The sequence below is a fragment of the Chrysemys picta genome, chromosome 20, assembly GCF_011386835.1.
Source record: "Chrysemys picta bellii isolate R12L10 chromosome 20, ASM1138683v2, whole genome shotgun sequence".
NCBI classification, from domain to species: Eukaryota; Metazoa; Chordata; order Testudines; family Emydidae; genus Chrysemys; species Chrysemys picta.
Window position 1 is genome coordinate 2918777 of NC_088810.1, and position 24865 is coordinate 2943641.

The 24865-nt window shown below is 47.0% G+C and overlaps 1 protein-coding gene across 2 annotated transcripts; it reads left to right on the forward strand.

The window, feature by feature from the left end:
* Positions 1-4886: 4886 nt before the first annotated feature.
* LOC101953016 (interferon-gamma-inducible GTPase 10-like) lies at positions 4887-23742 on the forward strand. Of its 2 annotated transcripts, XM_065574034.1 has the most exons (4): positions 4887-5094; positions 11294-11535; positions 14742-15506; positions 22366-23742. In XM_065574034.1, exons 3-4 carry the CDS (start codon positions 14746-14748, stop codon positions 23606-23608), a joined length of 2004 nt encoding a protein of 667 aa, XP_065430106.1. In that variant the 5' UTR covers positions 4887-5094; positions 11294-11535; positions 14742-14745; the 3' UTR covers positions 23609-23742. The 2 variants fall into 2 exon arrangements, with proteins under 2 accessions (XP_065430106.1, XP_065430107.1); XM_065574035.1 differs by lacking the exon at positions 11294-11535.
* The last annotated feature ends 1123 nt before the right edge of the window (positions 23743-24865 follow it).

Here is a 24865-nt window from a genome sequence, read left to right on the forward strand (position 1 = left end):
CAGTGGCCAATGCCAGGTGTTTCAGAGGGAGTGAGCAGAACAGGGCAATTATCCAGTGATCCATCCCCTGTCATCCACTCCTAGCTTCTGGCAGTTGTAGGTGTAGGGACACCTGGAGCATGGGGTTGTGTCCCTGACCACCCTGCTAATAGCCATGGATGGACCTATCCTCTATCACCTTTTATAACCTACCTAAGTAGTTATGCTCTGCACCCGGGAGGTGATTCACCGATGGCCTCGACCAGAGGAGGCAGAACTAAGCTGTGTAAGGACCAGAGAGCGCTGGGCTGGAGGGGAGACCCTGCTCCCTGGAAAAGGCCTGGAGGAAGGGCCGGTCGCTGGGGTTGGCTGAGGTGAGAAAACAGAGCTACAGGAACAGGTGCAGCTCCTGGGGCAGGGCCTTAGAGAGGAGAGGACAAGGGCCTGTGAAGACCAGGGAAGGAGGTAGAAGCCCAGGATGGGCAGAAGGCTGGTTTAGGTGGTACTTGGTCTGGGAAATGCTGGGGGTGGGGTGTCAATACCCTGACAAGGGGGAGGGGCTGAACTCTAGATTCAAGCCCCTGGAGGGGTGAAAGAAGCTTTTTGTTCAGAACTGAGCCCAGGCAGGGCAAAGGACCTTGTTTTTGTTTACAGCTGGACTCCGGAAGAGGGGTTGGGCTGTTGTGTGACTTGGCCACAGAAGACCCAACGAGGCAGCCCAGAGAAGGGACCAGCTGAGACTGACCGTCGCGGCCGAGGAAATGGCAATGTCCCCTGCAATGCCGCGGCTGGGCAGGAGGGAACAGCCTAGAGACAACATCCACAGGAACATGCAGAGAGGCGGCTGGTTCGAATGGAGTCACGTCCACCAGGATGGAAACAACGAGAGCAGCTTCCCGTGAAACCCCAGAACCAGGCTCCCCCAGAGCCCAAGCAGAGATGTTTAGTGCACGAAAGAGACTCAGGGGGCCAGTGTCTCCCCTGCAACATCCTCACTGAGCTCTTCACCCCAGGCTGGGCTGGATTGCATCTCCCCCTGCAGGTCCTGAGACTTTCTCCCCCCTCCCTCCCAGCGCTTGCACTGTGAAACAGCTGATTCGTGGGGCGGGGAGGGACGGGGGAGGAGGGAGAACACGGCACGCTGGGGAAGAGGCGGGGCCAGGGCGGGGATTTGGGGAAGGGATCCAATAGGGACAGGGAGGGGCGGAGTTAGGGCGGGGACTTTGGGGATGGGGTTGGAATGGGGGCGGGGCCAGGGGCGGGGAAAGGGTGGAGTCGGGGTGGGGAAAGGGGTGGGGGGCACGGGCACCCACCGGCGCCGGAGAAAGTTGGCGCCTATGTGAGAGGGGTCCAGGGGAAGCAGCTGGGGGGATCCCAGGGCTCAGTGGGGGGAAGTGTCTTCTTCCTAAAAGATCTGCTCCAGTTCAAACAGGAATTAATTCGGACAGTTCTATGTCCCATGCTATACAAGAGCTCAGACTAGAGGATCACATTCTGGCTTCAGAAGAACATGAGAGCAGCCAGGCTGGATCAGATCAAGGGTCCATCTTTCCCCTCCCCCCGCTATAACCACTAGACGATAGTCTCCTCTCTGTGGAACCCAGGAGTCCTGATTCCCAGCTAACCTCCTGCTGTAACTGCTAGACCCAACTGGCCTCTCAGAGCTGGAACCTAGAAATCCTGACCCCTGGTCCCCAACGCTCTAGTCCACTGACCCCACTGCCCTCACTACAGAAGTAACCCAGGGGACCCAATTCCCAGAACCCCCCTTCCCCCCTCCCCACCAGAGGCGCCGAAATTCTAATATGCTGGGGGGTGCTCAACCCTCGGCTCTGCCCCAGGCCCTGCCCCCACTCCACCCCTTCTTGGATTTTGCTGCACAAACACAGGATAAAAATTTGGTCCCTGCCTCGAAGAGCCGTGACAATCTGAGTATAAGATAAGCGATGACGGATGGAGACAGACAGAAGAGCCCAAGGAAACGATAAGACGATATCGGTCAGCATTAGCGCTGGGTGTAATGTTTTGGCCAAAATGTTCTTTGTCGACAAATGAGTTTGACTGAAACAATTAATGAACACACGTGGATTTCAGAGAATTGTTTCAGTCACACCCCAAACCCCTACAAATGCCAAAGAAGTTTCAATGTTTCCTTTAGATCTTTTTCTGAGCCATCAGCAAACTGAGCAATCAATTATTCACACAACGCCAGTCAGCATGAGAGACGGGGGGGTGGGAGGGTGCGCCCCTGCTCCCTAACCATTGTCAGGCTGTCTGTAGGCACATGGCAAAGGAGATTGTGAAGGTAGGAGTGAAGGGGGATAATTTGCAGGTGTGTACAAAAGCCAGTTTCTCTGGACACAGTATAAATAAACAACAGCGGGCAGTTTCCTAGCTCAGAAATCGGCCAGGCAGTCTTATGTTATATGTATGTTATGTAACTGTGTCTATATCATTTGTGGATGGAGTCCAGTAATTTCCAGCATCTGGCCGGTTATTTCTGGCTGGATGCTGACATCTCAAGCACTTTCTCTTTTGGCATAATACGCAAAGCTGATAATCTGCACCACTGAACCGTTTCTGTTTTACTGGTGATGACAAACCAGTTTGAAGCTCTCTCTCCACAGGCAGGGATCTGTAACATTACAGACATTCATCAGGTCTCATGTTCCGAGCGTTAACTGCTAACACCGCACTGCCAGCCGAGGGCCACAATTTAAATGTGTGAGGGCTGCATGTTTGACTTGCCCTGTTAAAGTATAATTAAATCAACATTGATTTTTAAACATTTCTTCGAATATACAGGCTTTTGATACCATCTCACATGACTTCCTCAAAAGCAAATTAGGGAAATACAGCCCAGAGGAACCTATTATAAGGTGGATGTACAACTGGCTGGAATACCGTACTCAGAGATTAGTTATCAATTGTTCACCGTCAAGCTGGAAGATCATATCGAGTGGGATCCCATAGGGATCTGTTTTGGATCTGGGACTATTCAATATCTTCATCAATGATTTAGATAATGGCATAGAGACCATACTTATAAAGTTTGTGAACAATACGAAGCTGGGAGGGGTTGCAAGTACTTTGGAGGATAGGATTAAAATTCAAAATGATCTGGACAAACTGGAGAAATGGTCGGAAATAAACGGGATGGAATTCAATAAGGACAAATGCAAAGTACCACTCTTAGTCCTGGTCTACACTAGGTGGGGGGGATCGACCTAAGATACGCAACTTCGGCTATGAGAATAGCGTAGCTGAAGTCGACGTATTTAGGTCTACTTACCGCAGGATGTGCACGGCGCTGAGTCGAGCGCTGCCGCTCCCCCGTCGACTCTGCTTGCGCCTCTCGTGGGTCTAGGTGATAAATCGATCCCCAATAGATCGATCACTACCCGCTGATCCGGTGGGTAGTGTAGACATACCCTAGCAAAGAATAATCAATTGTGCACATACAAAATAGGAAATGACTACCTTGGAAGAAGAACTGCAGAAGAGGGTCTGGGGTTATAGCAGATCACAAGCTAAATACGGGTCAACAATGTCATACTCTTGCAAAACAAAAAGGGAACATCATTCTGAGATGCATTAGCAGGAGTGGTTTCCACTCTACTCAGCACAGATAAGGCTTCAGCTGGAGGACTGTATCCAGTTTTTGGCACCACACTTTGGGAAAGATGTGGACAAATTGGAGAAAATCTAGAGGAGAGCAACAAAAAATATTAATGCCCTTTGAGGAAAGACTGAAAAAACTGGGTTTGTTTAGTCTGGAGAAGCGAAGATTGAGGGGGGACCCGATAAGTCTTCAAGTACATAAAAGGCTGTTATAAATAGCAGGGTTATAAATTGCTCTACTGAGCCACCGAGGACAGGACAAGAAGCAATGGCTTAAATTGAAACAAGGAACATTTAGACATTAGGAAAAACTTCCTAACTGTTAGGTTAAACACTGGAACAAATTCCCTAGGGAGTTGTGGAATCTCGGTCATTGGAGGTTTTCAAGAGCAGATTAGACAAACACCTGTTAGGGATGGTCTAGATTACAGCTTCTCAAATTGGGGGGGGGAGGTTGTGACCTGTCAGGGGGTGTCGTAGATTATAACGTGGGGGGTCACAAGCTGCCCAGCTCTGAAGGCAGCGCTGTCGCCAGCAGCAGCGCAGAAGTAAGGGTGGCAATGGAGCGCTAAGTCTGCCGTGAAAAGCGACACTGACAATGCTTCTTCGCAACCCCAGTATTAAACAGTAACTACTGGGGAAAAAAACAATAATTCTATAAAAATGTGTTTTAGTCTTGTGGGAAAAAAGAACTAGGTGGCCTTCTTTATGACAGCCAAAATAACACCAAAGGCCCAATTCAGGCCCTCTGACAGAAGCTGACTATACAGACGGCCTTTACATAGAACAGCACAGGCCAGAACCTGAACAAAACTAAGATGTACAATTCCCTGCCAAATACGGTCATGGGCTATGGCCAGAGGAGGAAGGGGAAGGAAGCAATGCAAAAGGCCTTAGCAACAGAATAACTGCTTTTTTATGAAATACATGATAACTGCTTGTTGAAGAAACATAATAACAGCTTATATGAAGAAATTGCTTCTAGTAAAGGCCAACTTCTCCTATAGTTCCAGCTATCTGCCAACCAGCCAATCATATATCATCTTTGGGCGTCCTGTAATAAACCCCTATGCCCTTAACCGTAAAACCCCGGAAAAAAACAATATGTTCCTTGACAAGAACAACACTCCAACTGGTGCCAAGTACCACCCAGGTCAGAAAACCACCAAGAAAACCCCCACCCAATAGGCGCCCAATTCTCGTAAATAATGAGGAAGCTACCGGGAAAGAGGGACAGACCCCTACTCTTATTTTCGCATAAATGACGTATTATTTGTACTATGCTTGCGGTTTGACGGAATAAGAGCAGCCTGTGTGCTGTGCTAGGTGTGGTAGTTTTCGGACTGCTACCCCAATGCGTTGATATGTATTGCAATAAACTGGCCTCAGGCTTGAATCTGTAAACTAAAATCAATGTGTGGGTGACTTTTTCCACGACTTTTCCCACCGGACTGGAGGACCGTGGGCTGCTTCCACACCGATCCCAGGTGCCAGGTAAGAGACCCTTCTCTCTATTTGGGCTTCAGTGGGGAGCTGCCCATAGGCTCTAGGTTCAGGTAAGGGTGCACTGTGATCTGAACCTTTTGAGGCTAGACTCATTTGCCTGATCCCTGTTCGTTTTGTGTGTGTCCGTTTTGTTGGGTTTTGTGTGTTTTGTGTTAGTTAGCTTCGTGTGGCTCGGCCTTCGGGGACTGGTCCCCCCGGAGGACGATTGACCGGCTGCTGGGTGACCCCGGGAAAAAGTGGATCCTACCATGGGTAGGGCAGAAATCCAAGGAATCCCTGGATCCTACCGTGAGTAGGCCAGACATCCAGGGAGTCCCGGAGCAGCCGAGGGGGGTGGCAGGGCTCCCACCAGCAATAGGCTGGTAGTGGTGAGAGATGCCGTAACAGAGATCCCGAATTAGGTGTGCTGTGTGATTGTGGGCCATGAGGTGACCCTACCTCTGTTTCCCTTGAAGTGCCAAGAAGCCCCTCCTGGCTCGGAGAGTGAGGAGGCCCTGGGAAACCACCCACGAACTCCCAGGCAGTAGAGTATCCCATCCTGTTCTCTTGAAGACGAGCCAGTGCTCTCTGCCAGAGGAGGGGTGTGTGGGGACCGTGCCTTTCCTAACCTTCTGTGTGACTGACCTATGGACGAAACCTTACCCAGATCTTCCTCTTGGAGCCATGGGCTCCCTCCCCTTGCTCAGAGAGAGGGGGAGTCCCAGGAAATCGCCCGCCGTACCGGAGACAATGGGGTCTCCTATCCCGTTCTCGTGAAGACGGGCCGGTGCCCTTTTGCCGAAAGCGGTGTGTGCGAGGACCACCTTTGTAAAGCCCTTCCTATTGGTGTGACTGTTGAGGTGTTGACCACACCTGAAAAGGAGGTCTAGGATAGGAGGTCTCGCCGAAGAGAGAGGCCTGAGCTTATTGCAGTAATGTTTTAAGTAATTGTTTGGTAGGAGTAGTAGGTGTCGTCATATATATATATCAAGCAAAATAGATCTAGGCAGAAATTAATCACCTTCTTAATTTAGCTAAAAAGTATAAATAAATAAAAGGGGGGTTAGCCAAAAAGCCCACCCTCCTTGTTGAATCGGTAGTAAAATAATGCCTGTGCCCATGGGAAAAAAAAGTGAACCAGCAAGAAAAAAGGATCGGGCCCAGACAAGCAGGCAGCCGCAGTTTAAGGAAGTTAAAAGAAAGAAAGTAAAAAAGTTAATTCTGTAGTTACTGAAAAAAATTAAGCAGTAACACTACGTAAATGTTAAAAGAAGTATGGGCTGGATGAGTGGACTGTAAGGTGGATAGAAAGCTGGCTAGATTGTCGGGCGAAATGGGTAGTGATCAACGGCTACATGTCTAGTTGGCAGCCGGTTTCAAGCGGAGTGCCCCAAGGGTCGGTTCTGGGGCCGGTTTTGTTTAATATCTTTATTAATGATCTGGAGGATGGTGTGGACTGCCCTCTCAGCAAGTTTGCAGATGACACTAAACTAGGAGGCGTGGTAGATACACTAGAGGGTAGGGATCAGATACAGAGGGACCAAGACAAATTAGAGGATTGGGCCAAAAAAAACCTGATGAGGTTCAACAAGGACAAGTGCAGAGTCCTGCACTTAGGACGGAAGAATCCCATGCACTGCTACAGACTAGGGACCGAATGGCTAGGTAGCTGTTCTGCAGAAAAGGACCTAGGGGTCACAGTGGACGAGAAGCTGGATATGAGTCAACAGTGTGCTCTTGTTGCCAAGAAGGCTAACGGCATTTTGGGCTGTATAAGTAGGGGCATTGCCAGCAGATCGAGGAATGTGATCGCTCCCCTTTATTCGACATTGGTGAGGCCTCATCTGGAGTACTGTGTCCAGTTTTGGGCCCCACACTACAAGAAGGATGTGGAAAAATTGGAAAGAGTCCAGCGGAGGGCAACAAAAATGATTAGGGGTCTGGAGCACATGACTTATGAGGAGAGGCTGAGGGAACTGGGATTGTTTAGTCTCCAGAAGAGAAGAATGAGGGGGGGATTTGATAGCAGCCTTCAACTACCTGAAGGGGGGTTCCAAAGAGGATGGAGCTCGGCTGTTCTCAGTGGTGGTAGATGACAGAACAAGGAGCAATGGTCTGAAGTTGCAGTGTGGGAGGTTTAGGTTGGATATTAGGAAAAACTTTTTCACTAGGAGGGTGGTGAAGCACTGGAATGCGTTACCTAGGGAGGTGGTGGAATCTCCTTCCTTGGAGGTTTTTAAGGCCCAGCTTCACAAAGCCTTGGCTGGGATGATTTAGTTGGGGATTGGTCCTGCTTTGAGCAGGGGGTTGGACTAGATGACCTCCTGAGGCCCCTTCCAACTCTGATATTCTATGATTCTATGATTATAAAAAATTCTTGATTTCTTTGAAGCCATTCTTTTGGGAGTGTCTGTAAGGAATCCAGGCAAAGGATTATTTAAGTGAAATCATTTAATTATAAACAAGTTATTCAAATTTGCTAAAAAAACACTCCTGGTGTTTTATAAGTTTAAAATAAATTGGTGTTGCTTTGGGGTGGTAAAACCAAAAAATACTGTTGTCAAACAAAGTAAACGAGTGTTGTTTAATGTTGGTATTGAGCATTTAATCCTTAAAGTAACTTAATGCTTTACAACATTTAAATTGTTTTAAATAACACCAAAGTTGTGGCTGCAGCAGGGCAGACAAAGCCAGGAAAATGGGAAGGGTTTTTGGACGAGTTGCTGCAACAGTTTGGGCAAAGGTGTTTCTTGGTTTGCCGGAGCTGTTGTGGAGCTTGGTTTAGGAATTTTGTGCCACAATTTGGCACACCTAAACAAATTGTAGCAAGTTGTATGCAGCTTTATCAATATGGCCAAATGCCTTTTAAAGACCACTCTAAATCAAAAGACTGAACTCAGCTCTCATAAATTTCTAACCGAATCGCCCGATGCGACTACCGGCAGTGCCGTGCTGGCCCTGGCTCAAATAAACAGTCGTTTAATAAATTACACAATAGTCAGGCACTAACGAAATGTGTTAGTCTTTTTATATACAGCAGTCCTGCCACTCACTGAAACCAGGAGACTGGGTCTACATAGAGGTCCATCAGCAAAGAACTGCCCTGGCCCCATGCTAAGGGACTCTCATTAAGTCCTGTTAATTATCAGCACCGCTATAAAGTACTGAGAATTGACTACCGGTCCATGTTTCTCATTGAAATGGCTCTTTGACTGATCAGTCTATCTTTCCTTCTGGCGTTGTTCCTTCTGAACAGCAGAAGTGAAGAACAAGGTAAAGGGCTGGTAACCTCTCCTTTGTCTGCTGACAAACCCACTGAGCCTTCGGATCTTACTAAGAAAACAACTTCTCCACCCGAGGACATAATAAAGCCTCCAACCAAGCAAGGTGATTGTGCTGGTAACCGCTCCCTTGCAGCCTCATTGCCGGACTACTAAGTGAACTAAGACTACAAAATCTCGAAGAATAGCTTGCGGAAGCTAGCCAAAACTACCTGAAGATGAAACTTTTAATATCCCTCAGCCTCTCCTCCTTAACAAATTTGGGGTCAGGAGGGGAAAAGTAATATTTTTCTAAATCTTAGCCAATTAGTAGCCTCCTATTTAGCCTGTATCATATTGCAATATACCCCTACTTATACCATTAATATTAGTGCCTCTCTGCCCTTTGTAAAGGTGTTTAGCCAACAAATGTGTTATAATTCTTCACAGGGAAAAATGTGTTAGTGTGTTGGAACACTGATAAACTGTAATTAATGCCACATTAGGAACCATTAAGTTCACGCTGTCCTTATCCAGTTTTCAAATTACATATTATCTCCGCCCTTAGTGCAAAACTTCTAACAAGAATTGTATTAAGTATCAGCAAGTTTAAAAAAAGGCATTGCAGTGGGATCTGACATGTTCAAAAGTTCGAAATTTTCTAAATGACCAGCTCACGGCCGTTCGAAGCAATCTTGAACATCAGGTGTGGCCTACTGCCCTTATAGACACCTCAAAAGTATCATCTAATCTGTTGTCATAAAGGGTAAAAGTGCAAACGTTTGCAGTGTTCCTTCCAAGCATACAGGCCGGTTGAAGGGATGTGGGCTCCCACATACCGAATCCTACCAGGTCCGTAAAAAGAATGCATGTAACCAATTTATAGTCAGTGCTACCGCACTATTATGCTTTGCACTAAACTAATGTCCTTTGTTTTCTGTCTAAAGACCCCCGCCCCTTTCTCAGACACTGCTCTTCCCCATCACCCAGCCCGAAAAAAATAAAGCTGGTTTCAGGGAGGTAAGGTATGCAATGGGGGATGGGGCGAAGGTTGTAGGCCCACTTAGCGTCAGTACCCCTAGCATTAACTCCCTTAAACAGGCCGGCACCAATCTCGGCACTCCCAAGCTGGCCAGTTCACGATCCTCAGCCGTGTCCAGCAAAAATGAATCTCGGTGATGCCTACACGGCATCAGAGGAGGGAAATTGTGGGAAAAAAGAACTAGGTGGCCTTCTTTATGACAGCCAAAGTAACACCGAAGGCCCAAATTCAGGCCCTCTGACAGAAGCTGACTATACATACGGCCTTTACATAGAACAGTACAGGCCAGAACCTGAACAAAACTAGGATGTACAATTCCCTGCCAAATACGGTCATGGGCTATGGCCAGAGGAGGAAGGGGAAGGAAGCAATGCAAAAGGCCTTAGCAACAGAATAACTGCTTTTTTATGAAATACATGATAACTGCTTGTTGAAGAAACATAATAACAGCTTATATGAAGAAATTGCTTCTAGTAAAGGCCAACTTCTCCTATAGTTCCAGCTATCTGCCAACCAGCCAATCAGATATCATCTTTGGGCGTCCTGTAATAAACCCCTATGCCCTTAACCGTAAAACCCCGGAAAAAAACAATATGTACCTTGACAAGAACAATACTCCAACTGGTGCCAAGTACCACCCAGGTCAGAAAACCACCAAGAAAACCCCCACCCAATAGGCACCCAATTCTCGTAAATAATGAGGAAGCTACCGGGAAAGAGGGACAGACCCCTACTCTTATTTTTGCATAAATGACATATTATTTGTACTATGCTTGCGGTTTGATGGAATAAAAGCAGCCTGTGTGCTGTGCTAGGTGTGGTAGTTTTCGGACTGCTACCCCAACGCGTTGGTATGCATTGCAATAAACTGGCCTCAGGCTTGAGTCTGTGAACTAAAAATCAATGCGTGGGTGACTTTTTCCACCACAGTCTTAACTTAAAAGTGGTGAGAAAAGGTAAATTCATTTTAAACAACGGGGTTATAAATTTAGCATTTAAAATCATGTTAATAGAAAAATGTGTTTTGAATTTACAAGGGGCTGGCTTTGTGAAAGGGGTTGTCAATACAAAAAGTTTGAGAATCGCTACTCTAGATAATCCTTATTCCTGCCTCAGCGCGAAGGTCAGGACTAGATGACCAAGCGACGTCCATTCCAGTCCTACTTCGATGATTCTATGGGGCTACAAACAGGGCTGGCTCCAGGCAGCAGCTTAACAAGCAGGTGCTTGGGGCAGCCAAGGGAGACGGGTGGCACCTGCGGCAATTCGGGGGCGGCAGGTCCCTCACTCCCAATTGCTGCCGCCGATCGTGATTGCTTGGGGCGGCAGAAATGCTGGAGCTGGCCCTGGCTACAAATAATTACTCTAGAGGTTTCTCAGGGTTACCACCATTCTGTCCGTGGGACAAAAGGCTTTTGAATGATACCCAACTTGATCCACTCCTTGCTGCAGTTGGCCATGGCTTTCATAGCATCGATCCAGCTTTCACCCTGAATATCGATGACAGCAGTCCATCCCCAGTACGACAATGGAAGCCAGACACCGGCGGGTTGTGTACAAAGGGGAGTGAAGTTTAGTGGTTAGAACAGGGAGGATGGGAGCCAGGGCTCCCCATCAAAGCCCAGCGCTCGCTTTCAGGCTCGATGAAGACAGCAATTAACCCTCTTCACTGTAGAAGAGACAGCTGCAAACAATGGAGGCCTCTGACCACGGCAGTAGGTCATGTGGCAGGTCAGAGCTGAACTGTGTGGACTGTGGGGTGTGAACACAGGGGCTGGGAGATCGGTAGCCACCTTAACAGCCTCCCTGAAACTGGCAGTACCCCCTGGGACTGGTTGAGCAAGGGTGGTGCCAGAAACTGAAAAGAATGTCGTTGTTTGCGCTGAGTTCCAGTTTTGAATTCCAGCACCCATCTGCACACACCTCAATTGCTGGGGCAGGTGGAGTCGGGCTGAAGGAAGGACGGAGTCGCTGGAGCAGGGGGGCTGTGCTGTTGCTGTGAGGTGAGAGGAGGGATGGACGTACCCTGAGAAATCCAGCGCTGAGCTTGGTAGCCTGCAACAGTAGTCATGCACGGGGCCTTCTTGCCGCGGGGATTGTCAGCGGTCTGGTGGCGTAGGGACCGTGGTCTCCACGGCTCACTGAGGGGTAAGTGACAGCAACATCTCAACTCCTCGGGGCAGGGCTAAAAGGCTGGGAACATTTTGCAAGTCTGGGGTGAGTTGAGTGGAATAGGCTAATATTAAAGGGCTGTTATGAAGGGGACCGGGATCAATTGTTCCCCATGGCCACTGAAGTCAGGACAAAATGCAAAGGGCTTACCTGCAGGAAAGGAGATATAAGGTTCATATTAGGAATAACTTTGTAACGAAATAAGGACAGTTAAGCTCTGGAATCTGTTTCTAAAGGGGGTTGTGGGATCACCATCACTGGAGGTTTTTAAGCCCAGGCTGGACAAACCCCTCTCAGGGCTGCTCTAGTTTTGCTTGGTCCTGACCCAGCGCGGGGACTGTACTGGATGACCTCGTGAGGTCCTTTCCAGCCGGACATTGATGTGATTCTGTGCTGGTCTCAGCTTATGCCCTGGTCAAAGGATCACGTCCATTGGTTGAATCAAGGCCCCTTGTCAGTTTTAGCTCAGCCTTTTATACCAAGCAAAAAACCCTCTTGAGATTCTTGGACCCAGTCTGAACCAGTTTATGCAATTCTTCCTGAGTGTTATACACCTTTGGAGTTGTTTACCTGTGCCTTCCTGGCTGGTTCTTCTGCACATAACTTTTAGAAGAGTGATACAGGATCGCAGAGATTCAGATAACAATCATAAACTTAAGCCATATTCCTTCTTTGGAGATTCCCTTGATGTCGTACTCCTATTGGAGACCCTACAAGGCTAGTAGTGCCCACCCTGTGTTACCCTTATGTATGGAAACAGCCCCCCTCTTCCTATCCCACTGAGCAGGGAAATCTGCTTTAATCTCACTGCCCCTCTTCAGAGGTGGCTGCATCTCAGTGTGGGCAAACAAGCCCTGTACAGTGTTCCTGGTGGCTGTTATCTGGGAGACATGATTTCCCTTGGCAGAATCCGTGCTGGATAGACCCTGTCACAGCACGATCTCCCAAGAGCTTTATTATTCTATTTTCAATTGTTGTCTCAACCCATTACCCAGTTTTCTCTCACTTTTTACTTTTTACCTTTTTTTCCAGTTGTAAAAAACAAAAGGAAGGGAGAGGAGGTGTATTTCCCCCACAGTCTGTCAGTTTTCCCTCCTTTTTCACCCCCTTTTCCAGTGGGAAAAGACCAGCGCTATGTAACTACCTAACTGGTGTCGTGGTGGGTGTCTGCAATAGACACCAGACCAGGAGGATGAGGTAGACGAGAGTTTTTTCAGACAACTAACAGAAGATTACAGGCCCTGGTTCTAATGGGGGATTTCAATCAACCTTATGTCTGCTGGGAGAGCAATACAGCAGTGCACAGACAATCCAGGAAATTTTTGGAGAGTCTTGGGGACAACTTCCTTGTGCAAGTGCTGGAGGAACCAACTAGGGGCCGTGCTCCTCTTCACCTGCTACTCACAAACAGGGAAGAATTGGTAGGGGAAGTAGCAGTGGGTGGCAACCTGAGAGGCAGTGACCATGAGATGGTTGAGTTCAGGATCCTGACAAAAGGAAGAAAGGAGAGTAGCAAAATATGGATCCTGGACTTCAGAAACGCAGACTTTGACTCCCTTAGGGACCTAATTGGCAGGATCTCCTGGGAAGCTAATATGAGGGGGAAAGGAGTCCAGAAGAACTGGCTGTATTTTCAAGAAGCCTTATTGAGGTTGCAGGAACAAACCATCCCGATGTGCAGAAAGAATAGTAAATATGGCAGGTGACCATCTTGGCTTAACAGTGAAATCTTCGGTGAGCTTAAACACAAAAAGGAAGCTTACAAGAAGTAGAAACTTGCACAGATGACTAGGGAGGATTACAAAAATATTGCTCAAGCATGGAGGGATGTAATCAGGAAAGCCATGGCACAACTGAAGTTGCAGCGAGCAAGGGATGTGAAGGGTAACAAGAAGGGTTTCTACAGGTATGATAGCAACAAGAAGGTGCTCAGGGAAAGTGTGGGCCCCTTACTGAATGAGGGAGGCTACCTAGTGACAGATGATGTGGAAAAAGCTGAAGTACTCAATGCTTTTTTTGCCTCAGTCTTCACAGACAAGGTCACCTCCCAGACTGCTGCCCTGGGCATCACAGCATGGGGAGGAGGTGAGCAGCCCTCAGTAGGGAAAGAACAGGTTAAGGCAACGTACAAAATCTGGACATGCACAAGTCCACGGGGCTGGATGTGCTGCATCCGAGGGTGCTGAGGGAGTTGGCTGATGTGATTGCAGAGCCATTGGCCATTATCTTTGAAAACTCGTGGAGGTCCCATGTGGTTGGAAAAAGGCAAATGTAGTGCCCATCTTTAAAAAATGGAAGAAGGAAAATCTGGAGAACTACAGACCAGTCAGCCTCACCTCAGTACCTGAAAAATCATGCAGCGGGTCCTCAAGGAATCCATTTTGAAGCACTTGGAGGAAAGGAAGGTGATCAGGAACAGTGAACATGGATTCACCAAGGGCATGTCATGCTTGACCAACCTGATTGCCTTCTATGCTGAGATAACTGGCTCTGTGGATATGGGGAAAGGGGTGGACATAATATATCTTGACTTTAGCAAAGATTTTGATATGGTCTCCGATAGTACTCATGCCAGCAAGTTAAAGAAGTATAGATTGGATGAATGGACTATAAGGTGGATAGAAGGCTGGCTAGATTGTCAGGCTCAATGAGTAGTGATCAATGGTTCAATGTCTAGTTGGCAGCCAGTATCAAGCGGAGCACCCCAGGGCTCAGTCCTGGGGCTGGTTTTGTTCAACATCTTCATTAATGATCTGGATGATGAGATGGATTGCACCCTCAGCAAGTTCACGGATGACAAAAAGCTGTGGGGAGAGGCAGGTACGCTAGAGGGTAGGGAGAGAGTCCAGAGTGACCTAGACAAACTGTAGGATTGGGCAAAAAGAAATCTGATGAGGTTCAACAAGGACAAGTGCAGAGTCCTGCACTTAGGATGGAACAATCCCATGCACTGCTAAAGGCTGGGGATTGACTGGCTAAGCGGCAGTTCAGAAAGTTCCTAAATCTCTGCAGATTATTTTAGTTATTTCAGTCTGTCACCAAAGCTCCTTTCCTTGCAGCTTTGCAGGTTTGTGTATGATGAGTTATATGTCTGGGATATTTATATACTGGTCTCCAGGTTACAATGTGCTGGCGGATCCTGTGGGGAGAACAAAACTAACCATAACCATTTCTTTTCCCAGGGAGATGGCTGATCTCAAACGTACTGGTGGTGACCTATATAAAGAATATAGAAATACTCTTCCTGGTATGTCTGTGGAACAAATTAAACAGATCGAGGCTGCTATCAAAGCAGGAAACTTCTTAGAAGCAGCTTCTGTGGTGCAGACACTCAAGAATTTGTCAGGCATTGATTTCAATATCGCCGTCACGGGGGAGTCGGGATCTGGCAAATCATCTTTGGTCAATGCCATCCGGGGCCTGGAAGACGAAGACGAAGGTGCTGCTGAGCCCCGTGCGGTGGAAATGACCAGAGCACCAGTACCATATTGTCATCCCACCTGTCCCATAATGATCGTCTGGGACCTGCCCTCGATTGGGACCCCAGATTTTCGGCCAGACACTTATCTGAAAGAAGTGAACTTCAGCCGCTACAATGTCTTCATCATCATCGCTTCAGAGAGGAGCAGATTCTGCCACACCAAGCTGGCCCGGGAGATAAAGAAGATGGGAAAGAAGTTTTTCTTTGTACGCTCCAAAGTGGACTTGGACCTGTATAATGAGGAAAGCAAAGAGAGCGTCAATGAAGAGAGAACCCTGAAGAAAATCAGAAAGGACTGCGTCAACAACCTGTCCAGAGTAGGGATGAGCTCCCCACAGGTTTTCCTTGTCTCGAGTAGGGAATTTCAGAAATACGATTCTCCACAGCTGCAGAAGGCTTTGCTAAAGGAATTCTATAACCACAAGATGGAGATGTTCAGAGCCACTGAAGCCACCAGGGACAGTGGGTAAGAAACCTTCCTTTGGTCTGTTCCTTGTTCAGAGCTTTAGCAAGTGTTATACATTTAGTAATTGTTTTAAAATAATATCAAGTGGGAAAAAACAGCAAAAATAAAGACCCTGTCCCGTATCGTCTGAGGGGCCAAATCCTGCAACCCGAAGGCAGACAGAATTCCCGTTGGCTGTGAAAGTGGAAGGATTCAGCCCCATACTCCTTATACAGGCCATCTAATAACCCTTCTTAAATAACTCCCAGTTTTCATTAACAGCCCAGACTCCTTATCCACGGCAGGATTTGGTTTCTAGACAGAGAACATTCACTCGATACTGTTGCCCCTTTGTGACCCAAGTAGATAGTCAGAGTTCAAGTTCCCAAGATGTCCCACTTGGGCACAGAAAATGAGGTATTTTCTGGTATTTTCTGGTATATTCTTTGAAGCAATCTTGTTTATTTACCAGGAATGACCAAAGTCCTGCTTCTCCAAATGCAGGAGAAACCAGAAACGAAAGAATGGTTACTAGCGTACAGCTCCAATCCTCTTTAGCCAACACCAGATGCAAAAACGCTCTCTCTTTCTCTCGAGCTTCTTCCAGGGTCATACACCCACCTCACAGATCGCTGCTCAGCTTTCCTGCTTTTTGCCTCTAGCTCTGAGTCTATCTGTGTTCTGGTTTGCAACCCAGCTTGTCTTTTTCACATACCCACACTCAGGTGGTCACATTACCTGGTGGAACCCTGACGCCACATAGTGCTCGTTTCTAGGCCATCTCTACTAAGCCTTGTGTCAAAGGTGTCCCTTGACTATCTAACAACTATCTTAAGAGAACGGCACATTCACAGATCTTGTTTAAGGAGGCTTTAACTTAACCCATTACAAGGTTTCACCCAGATCCTAACACCCCTGGTTTTGTTCATCCTCCTGATGAGACCTCAGATGGTGACACCCAATACCCTATCCCAAACAGAGAAAAAAGGAATAATTTAACAGATTACAGATCATACAAATTTAGCTATTTACATATATGCAGTGCCCTTTTGTCAGGACAGTTTCCCATCACGAACACATAAGAATTTTATATCTTCCCAAATCTCTCAGGGGCTTTTCTCTCCCTTGATTTTCTTTCAGTCTGCTCCCAACTGAAGAGGTGTCTATTATTTCTGCAGAACTTGATGGCTCTGACAGTCCCTCCCCATTCTTTTGGAAGCGGGGCCTCATTACTGTCACAACTTACTCAGTCTCAGCTTCTACAGCTACATTCTCAGTTTTGGGAGAAGTCAGTTGAGTTTCAGATCTCCTGTTCTCCCCTTAGGGTCTCTGAACCCTGATTGTCTGGCCTCCTCAGGGCCACACTGTGCTTTCAGGCTCCTTGCTATGCCCCTGAATCACTCTCTTGTCTGCACACCAGCTAGTCTTTTTCACACACACAAACAATACCCAGTGGAACATTACACAGCGTTTTCAGAAAGCTGCTGAGGGTAGGATTTGGGTTGTGCCTGGGATCAAAGGCCCCACCGTGTCATCTTGAACCCCCCCACCCCCAGTTACTGTGACATCAGGCAGCCTGCAAACATGCTGGCTTGCAAATGAGCCCCAATCCTGCGACATCCCCTGAGATCACACGCCTCAGGTAATTTATTTTGTCACAGGAAAAATTGCAGCTTGCTGATTTCACCTTTAATTTGGCTTGGTGTAGCCTCTCCAGCACAGCTTCCAACTTCTGCAAGTGCTCCACAAACAGCTTCCAAATGACAATGGTGCCATCTACATATACCAGGCAAGATGTGCTCCATGGGTCTGCTGGCACAACATCCGTCAGCCTTTGGAACATTCCAGGGATACTACAGAATCCAAAAGGCATGACATTAAATTTTAAAAGGCTCTGTTGCTGGCTCATAAAATTAAAAAGTTTGTAGACCAGTTTTTAAACTAAGAGCTGGGGGAAAGTCGACAGGTGTGGAGGAGCACGTGGTTCGGACAGAGACATTCCTAGGATCTATTAATGGAGATTCTCTATGTTCTAGTAAGGAGGAGAGGATGGAAGATGATAAAATATAGGTAGGATCTGATAAGAAACAGTCAAATGAAAATGAGTCCATTTTATTACATCATGTAATGGTAGACAGTTAAAAAGTGGCAAGTTTTTTAAGTGCTTATACACAAGTCATAGGAGTCTACATAATAAGATGGGTGAACTAGAGTGCCTCGTATTAAATGAGAATATTGATATAATAGGTGTGACGGGGCAAAGCCAGATGGCTATAGTAAAGTAGTGGGAGACAGATATATTAGCCCCAGGCTAAACAAATCCCCATTACAAGGATAAGCAAATGGCAGCTGCTCCAGGTCAATTAAGACCCCTGGGGCCAATTAAGATCTTTCCAGAAGGCAGGGAAGGCAGCTAGGTTGATTGGGACACCTGAAGCCAATCAGGGGCTGGCTGGAACTAGTTAAAAAGCCTCCCAGTTAGTCAGGTGGGCGCGCATGTCAGGAGCTGTAGGAGGAAGCTGCGCTGTTGGAGAAACTGAGCAGTACAAACCATATCAGGCACAAGGAAGGAGGCCCTGAGGTAAAGGTGAACTAGATATTGAGGAAGTGGGAGCCGCTGTGGGGAAGTGGCCCAGGGAATTGTACTCATCCTGTTTCCAAAAAGTCAGCTACCATAGCTGCTATGATTAGGGTCCCTGGGCTGGAGCCCGGAGTAGATGGCGGGCCTGGGATCCCCGCTTCGCCCCCTGATTAATCACTGAGACTGGGAGACAACAAAGACTGTGTGAGGGAGAGTAGCTTATCCTCACCTCCCTTGCTGGCTTATGATGAAAATGGCTCAGTAGGCTGTGACCCTTGCCTCTAGAGAGAGAAGGGCTACGTGGCTCTGAGACTAGCGAAATCCGCCAGGAAGCACGGGACTCCCTGAGACAAGGTCAGAGCTTTGTCACATAGGCATCACAGAAACTTGGTGGAATGAGGATAAGCAATGGAACACAGTAATACCAGGGTACAAAATATATCGAAAGGACAGAACAGGTCGTGCTGCTGGTGAAGTGGCACTATATGTGAAAGAAAGCGTAGAATCAAATGAAGTAAAAATCATAAATGAACCAAACTGTACCATAGAATCTCTAAGGATAGTAATTCCTGCTCTAATAATAAAAATATAGCAGTAGGGATATATTATCGACCACCACACCAGGATGGTGATAGTGACAGTGAAATGCTCAGGGAGATTAGAAAGGCTATACAAATAAAAAACTCAGTAATAATGGGGGATTTCAACTATTCCTATATTGACTGGGTACATGTCATCTCAGGACGGGATGCAGAGAGAAAGTTTCTTGATATCTTAAATGACTGCTTCTTGGAGCAGCTAGTCCTGGAACCCCCAAGGGGAGAGGCAATTCTTGATTTAGTCTTAAGAGGAACACAGTATCTGGTCCAAGAGGTGAAGATAGCTGGACCACTTGGTAATAATGACCATAATATAATTAGATTTAACATCTTTGCAGCAGGGAAAACTCCATTTAATTTCAGAAAGGGGAACAACACAAAAACGAGGAAGTTAGTGAAACAGAAATGAAAAGGTACAGCGGCAAAAGTGAAATCCCTGCAAGCTGCATGGAAACTTTTTAAAGACACCATAATAGAGGCTCAACTTAAATGTATCCCCCAAATTTAAAAACATAGTAAGAGGGTCAAAAAAGAGCCACCGTGGCTAAACAACAAAGTAAAAGAAGCAGTGAGAGAAAAAAAGGCATCATTTAAAAAGTGGAAGTTAAATCCTAGTGAGGAAAATAGGAAGGAGCATAAACTCTGACAAGTGAAGGGTAAAAATATAATTAGGAAGGAAAGAATTTGAAGAAGAGCTAGCCAAAGACTCAAAAAATAACATAAAAAAAATGTTAAGTACATCAGAAGCAGGAAGCTGCTAAACAACCAGTGGGGCCACTGGACGATCGAGGTGCTAAAGGAGCACTCAAGGACGATAAGGCCATTGTGGAGAAACTAAATGAATTCTTTACCTCAGTCTTCACAGCTGAGGATGTGAGGGAGATTCCCAAACCTGAGCCATTCTTTTAGGGTGACAGATCTGAGGAACTGTCCCAGATTGAGGTGTCAATAGAGGAGGTTTTGGACAAGGCCCGGGAAAGATGGGATTCACCCAAGAGTTCTGAAGGAACATGAATGTGAAATTGCAGAACTACTAACTGTGGTATGTAAACTATCATTTAAATCAGCTTCTGTACCAGATGTTTGGAGGATAGCTAATATGACGCCAATTTTTTTTAAAGGCCCAAGAGAGGATACTAGCACTTACAGGCTGGTAAGCCTGACTTCAGCACCCGGCAAACTGGCTGAAAGTATAGTAAAGAACAAAATTATCAGACCCATAAATCAACACAATTTGTTGGGGAAGAGTCAACATGTTTTTTGTAAAGGGAAATCATGTCTCACCAATCTAAGAGAATTCACTGAGGGATCAACAAGCATGTAGACAAGGGAGATCCAGTGAATATAGTGCACTTTGTTTTTCAGAAAGCCTTTGATAAGGTCCCTCACCAAAGGCTATTAAGCCAAGTAAGCTGTTGTGAGATAAAAGGGAAGGTCCTCTCATGGATAATTAACTGCTTAAAAGACAGGAAACAAAGGGTAGGTATAAATGGTCAGTTTTCAGAAGGGAGAGAGGTAAATAGTGGTCTCCCCCAGGGGTCTGTTCTGGGACCAGTCCTATTCAACATATTCATAAATGATCTGGATAAGGGGGCAACCATAGAGGTGGTGAAGTTTGCAGATGATACAAAATTACTCTAGATAGTTAAGTCCCAGACAGACTGCAAAGAGCTACAAAAGGATCTCACAAAACCAGGTGACTGGGCAACAAGATGGAAGATGAAATTCAATGTTGCTAAATGCAAAGTAATGCACATTGGAAAACATCATCCCAACTATATATACAAAATGATGGGGTCTAAATTAGCTGTTACCCTCAAGAAAGAGATCTTGGAGTCATTGTGGAGAGTTCTTTGAAAACATCCACTCAATGTGCAGCAGCAGTCAAAAAAGTGAACAGAATGTTGGGAATCATTAAGAAAGGGATAGAGAATAAGACAGAAAATATCATATTGCCTCTATATAAATCCATTGTACGCCCACATCTTGAATACTGCGTGCAGATCTGATCACCCCATCTCAAAAAAGATATATTAGAATTGGAAAAGGTTCAGAAAAGGCAACAAAAATGATTAGGGGTATGGAATGTCTGCCATATGAGGATAGATGAATAAGACTGCGACTTTTCAGCTTGGAAAAGAGATATGGGGATATAATAGAAGTCTATAAAATGATGACTGGTGTGGAGAAAGTAAATAAGGAGTAAATCTTTACTCCTTCTCATACCACAAGATCTAGGGGTCACCAAATTAAATTAATAGGCAGGAGGTTTAAAAAAAACAACAGCAAGTATTTCTTCACACAGTGCACAGTCAATCTGTGGAACTCCTTGCCAGAGGATGTTGTGAAGGCCAAGACTATAATAGGGTTAAAAAAAGGACTAGATAAGTTCATGGAGGATAGGTCCATCAATAGCTATTAGCCAGGATGGACAGGGATGGCTTCCCTAGCTTCTTTTTGCCAGAAGCTGAGCTAGATGGACCTTTGGTCTGACCCAGTGTGGCCATTCTTATGTAAGGGAGGAGGGAGAGGGTGGAGGGCAAAGGTTTCTCCCTGCTAGGGTGACCATAAGTCCCAGTTTGGCCAAGACAGTCCCCTTTTAAAGCCCTGTCTCACTTTCCTGATTTTTTTTCTCCAAAACTGGGTATTTGTCCCATTTGCTCTTCCCAACTGCTTAGTTCCCTCACCTGTCCACGTGGGGTGGAGGAACATGGTGGGAGTGAGCAACACCAGCCCGCAGGGCGGGGCTCAGACAAGCTGTGATGTCAGGCAGCTCAGGCCATCCCCTGTGTCTGTGCGGGGGTGTCATGAGGCCAGCCCTGCAGGGGGGTGTTTCGGGTGAGTGTGGTTATGGGGCTTGGGTGAGCGGCTCAGGCCAGCTCCATGCAGAGTGGGCTTGGGCGAGTCCCCCACGGTATCCGGTTTTCCTTTGGGGAAGTATGGTCACCCTACTCCAGGCTGTTCTCCGAGTCCAAACGCACAGACTCAAGGAAATTAACATTTAAAGGATGTGAAATCACGTGGTCAGGCCCTGTTCAGTTACTGGGAGGGAAGGCAGATTTCCTGGGATTTCAGAAACTTAAAAGTGAACTGTTGCAGTTTTTTCTCAGGCTTTTCCTGGCACCACAGGACCCCTAATGATGTGCTGGGGCATCAGGGCCAGCCCTGCCTGCCAGGGGAGAGCCCCCTCCCCGCTCCCTCCAGCACAGCACCCACTAGTGGCACATGTACGCAGAAATGAAGCTTTCTCCTTTGGGCATTCTGAACACTTTATTTTATTTATTTATTGCAAGTTGTGAGCAATAGCTCCTTTCCTGCCAGCCCAATGACTCTGTTACATGGATACAAGGACGTCTCTTTTTGCTGGGTCTCTCTCATTTAATCAGTTCCTTGCTACTGCAGGGGCCCCGGGCACTGGTGCAGCTCGGTGCCTCTTGCTCCCGTCCTGTGGCAGGCGATAATTTGGTCTCCTGAGGGCGGTAATGCTTTGGTCTCACTTTGGTAGTTGGGTTTAGTGTGCAAGTTCTGGGGGCTGTGAGTGGCCTGCGACATACAGGGGGTCAGACTAGGTGATCTAGGGGGTCTCTTCTGGCCTTCAACTCTGTTTCTATGACTCTGACTCTACTAACCGTGGGTTAGTAAATAGTTGTTGGGAGGGAAAACCCCTAACCCTGACTGGAAGTTGTGTTTTTTTCCCCAGGATAATGAAAGATTCAAACACTCACTGGGATGGTTTCTTTTCAAAATGGAGCAGTAAACTGCCCGGTCTGTCTGAGGAGGAAACTGCAAAATTCCAGACCGCTATCAAAGCTGGGAACTTCTCAGAAGCCATGTCTGTGGTGAAGATGTCTGATGACATGTTAAGAAATACCAAACTCAACATCGCCATCACAGGGAACTCGGGCTCTGGGAAGTCGTCTTTCATCAATGCCATAAGGAGCCTGAACGATGATGACAGAGGCGCAGCTGAGACTGGGGTGACAGAAACAACAAAGGATCCAACTGCTTACCCCCATCCCATTCACCCAAATGTGATTGTGTGGGACCTTCCTGGGATCGGAACAACGAAATATCCGGCAAAAACTTACCTGACCGATGTGAATGTTTATCGTTATGATTTCTTCATCATCGTCGCAGCCGGGCGCTTCACAGAAGCTGAAACCAAACTTGCCAAAGAAATCAACAGCATGGAGAAGAAGTTTTACTTTGTCCGCACCAAGGTGGATGTGGACTTGGCTAATGAACAAAAAAAAAAAGATTTCAAAAAGGAGAAAACTCTAGCGGCAATCAGAAGTGACTGCCTGGAGCAGCTACAAAAAGCAGGGATCATCTCCCCACAGGTTTTCCTGGTGTCAAGATGGGACTTTCACAAGTACGATTCACCCCAACTGCAGGAGACTTTTGCAAATGACCTCAACATTCACAAGAGACACGTTCTCATCTGTGCCCTGCCCAGCACCTCTGAAGAAATCTTGAAAGAGAAAAAGAAGGCCCTGCAGGAACAGATCTGGAAACAAGCCCTGAAGTCATGCGCTCTCGCTGCTGTTCCTCTCCCATTTCTCTCAGTTAAGTGTGATGTCGACATCCTGGTGGAGAACATGAGAGAGTATTGCAAGTCCTTTGGCCTGGATGATGATTCCATCGAATCACTTGCTAAACAAGTTCGGATGTCTGCTGATGAGCTGAAGTGTGTTATAAAGTCCCCTCTGGCCAAAGCTATAACAAAAGAAGAGGCTTTGAAGCGGCTCAGAGAGGCTACCGGGGAACCTATGATGAGAGTTAAATCTTTTATCAGCCTGATACCACTGATTGGCACTGGGATAGCAGCAAAGAAGTCTTACAGTGTCACCTCTGAAGTGTTACTTAGGTTTTTGGATGAAGTTGCAGAAGATGCTCAACGAGTCCTGAAAAAGGCTTTGGAGGGAGCAGGGAATAACCAATAAGAGTGTCCCAAGGCAGAGCTTCTCCCCAGCTTCCCAGGATAAACTGCCGCAACCCCGGTCTCCTTTCTGCAGTTTGATTGTCCCAAATGTAAACAAACCAAGAGACAAAACCGTTTTTCAGCTCAACCTTCCACTGCCGACTTTCACAGCCTCTCCTCCCAGGGGTCTCTGGCAGTCCTGCTGCTTCTGCTTCCTGGCTCTCTCTCAGCCAGTCCCTCCTCAGTGGGTCTCTCTAGGGTCTGTCCGCACTGCACACTAAGCGTGGACTCCGACTCGGGTTTAATCCTCAGCCCCACTTCCTTCCACAGCCAAATCAGACTGACTTGGGTCAGTGAGCACTCAGGAACAGGTTGTAGGACTCTGCCGGGAGGTTGGGTCAAAGCCTGAGTCCCACTGAGACTCAGGTCCAAGCCCTGTCATTCTCCAGTATGGACACAACTCATGCTGCAGACCCCAATCAGAAGCTCTGCGTAGTGCAGTGTGGACGTGCTAGCACAGCCCTGAGACCTGGGTCCAGCACTTGTAAACCCAGGTTTCCAGTGAAATGTGGACGCTCATGTGCAGGCTTGGAAACACCGAGTCCATAAGGTCAGGTCCCAGAGACCCAGGCTTACAACGCAGTGTAGACATGCTTTCTCGGACCTGTATCGCCCCAGGTGGCAAAAAACAGAAGAGCAACAGGTCTGACACCAAACCCAGGTCTAGTGGAGACTCGATCTGAGTAGAGAGGAGGTGGCGTTTCCTTCCTTCTCACATGTAATGTGACAGATGAGAGAAAGACTGACTAGGATTTGGGGAGGGGAGGGAACAGCTACGTTTTTTCTTTTAAAAAGAAGATGATTTTTAACCAGGCTGGAACCAGACAAACGGGTAAAATTCCCAGCTTTGGCCATGTCTGTTAATCATTCCCCAGGATGGAAAAGCTTAAGGGGACACTGTCCGATGAAATACCGTATTAAACACACACTCCTCTCCTGTGTCACTAATAGCACCGGGCAGAGGTGTGAATTCTCAGCACCACTACGGCCTGACCTATGCTTGACAATTAGATCACCCTCGCTACATTGCACAGGGCTGTGAAAAATGTCACACCCAGACCCTGAGCACCATAGATAGGTCACCTAACCCCTGGTGTAGATGCAGCTAGATCGATGGAAGAATTCTTCTGTCCACCTAGCTCCTGTCTCTCAGAGAGGATTAACAACATCAATGGAAAACCCCCTTTTGTTGATGTAGGAAGTGTCTATACTATGTCGC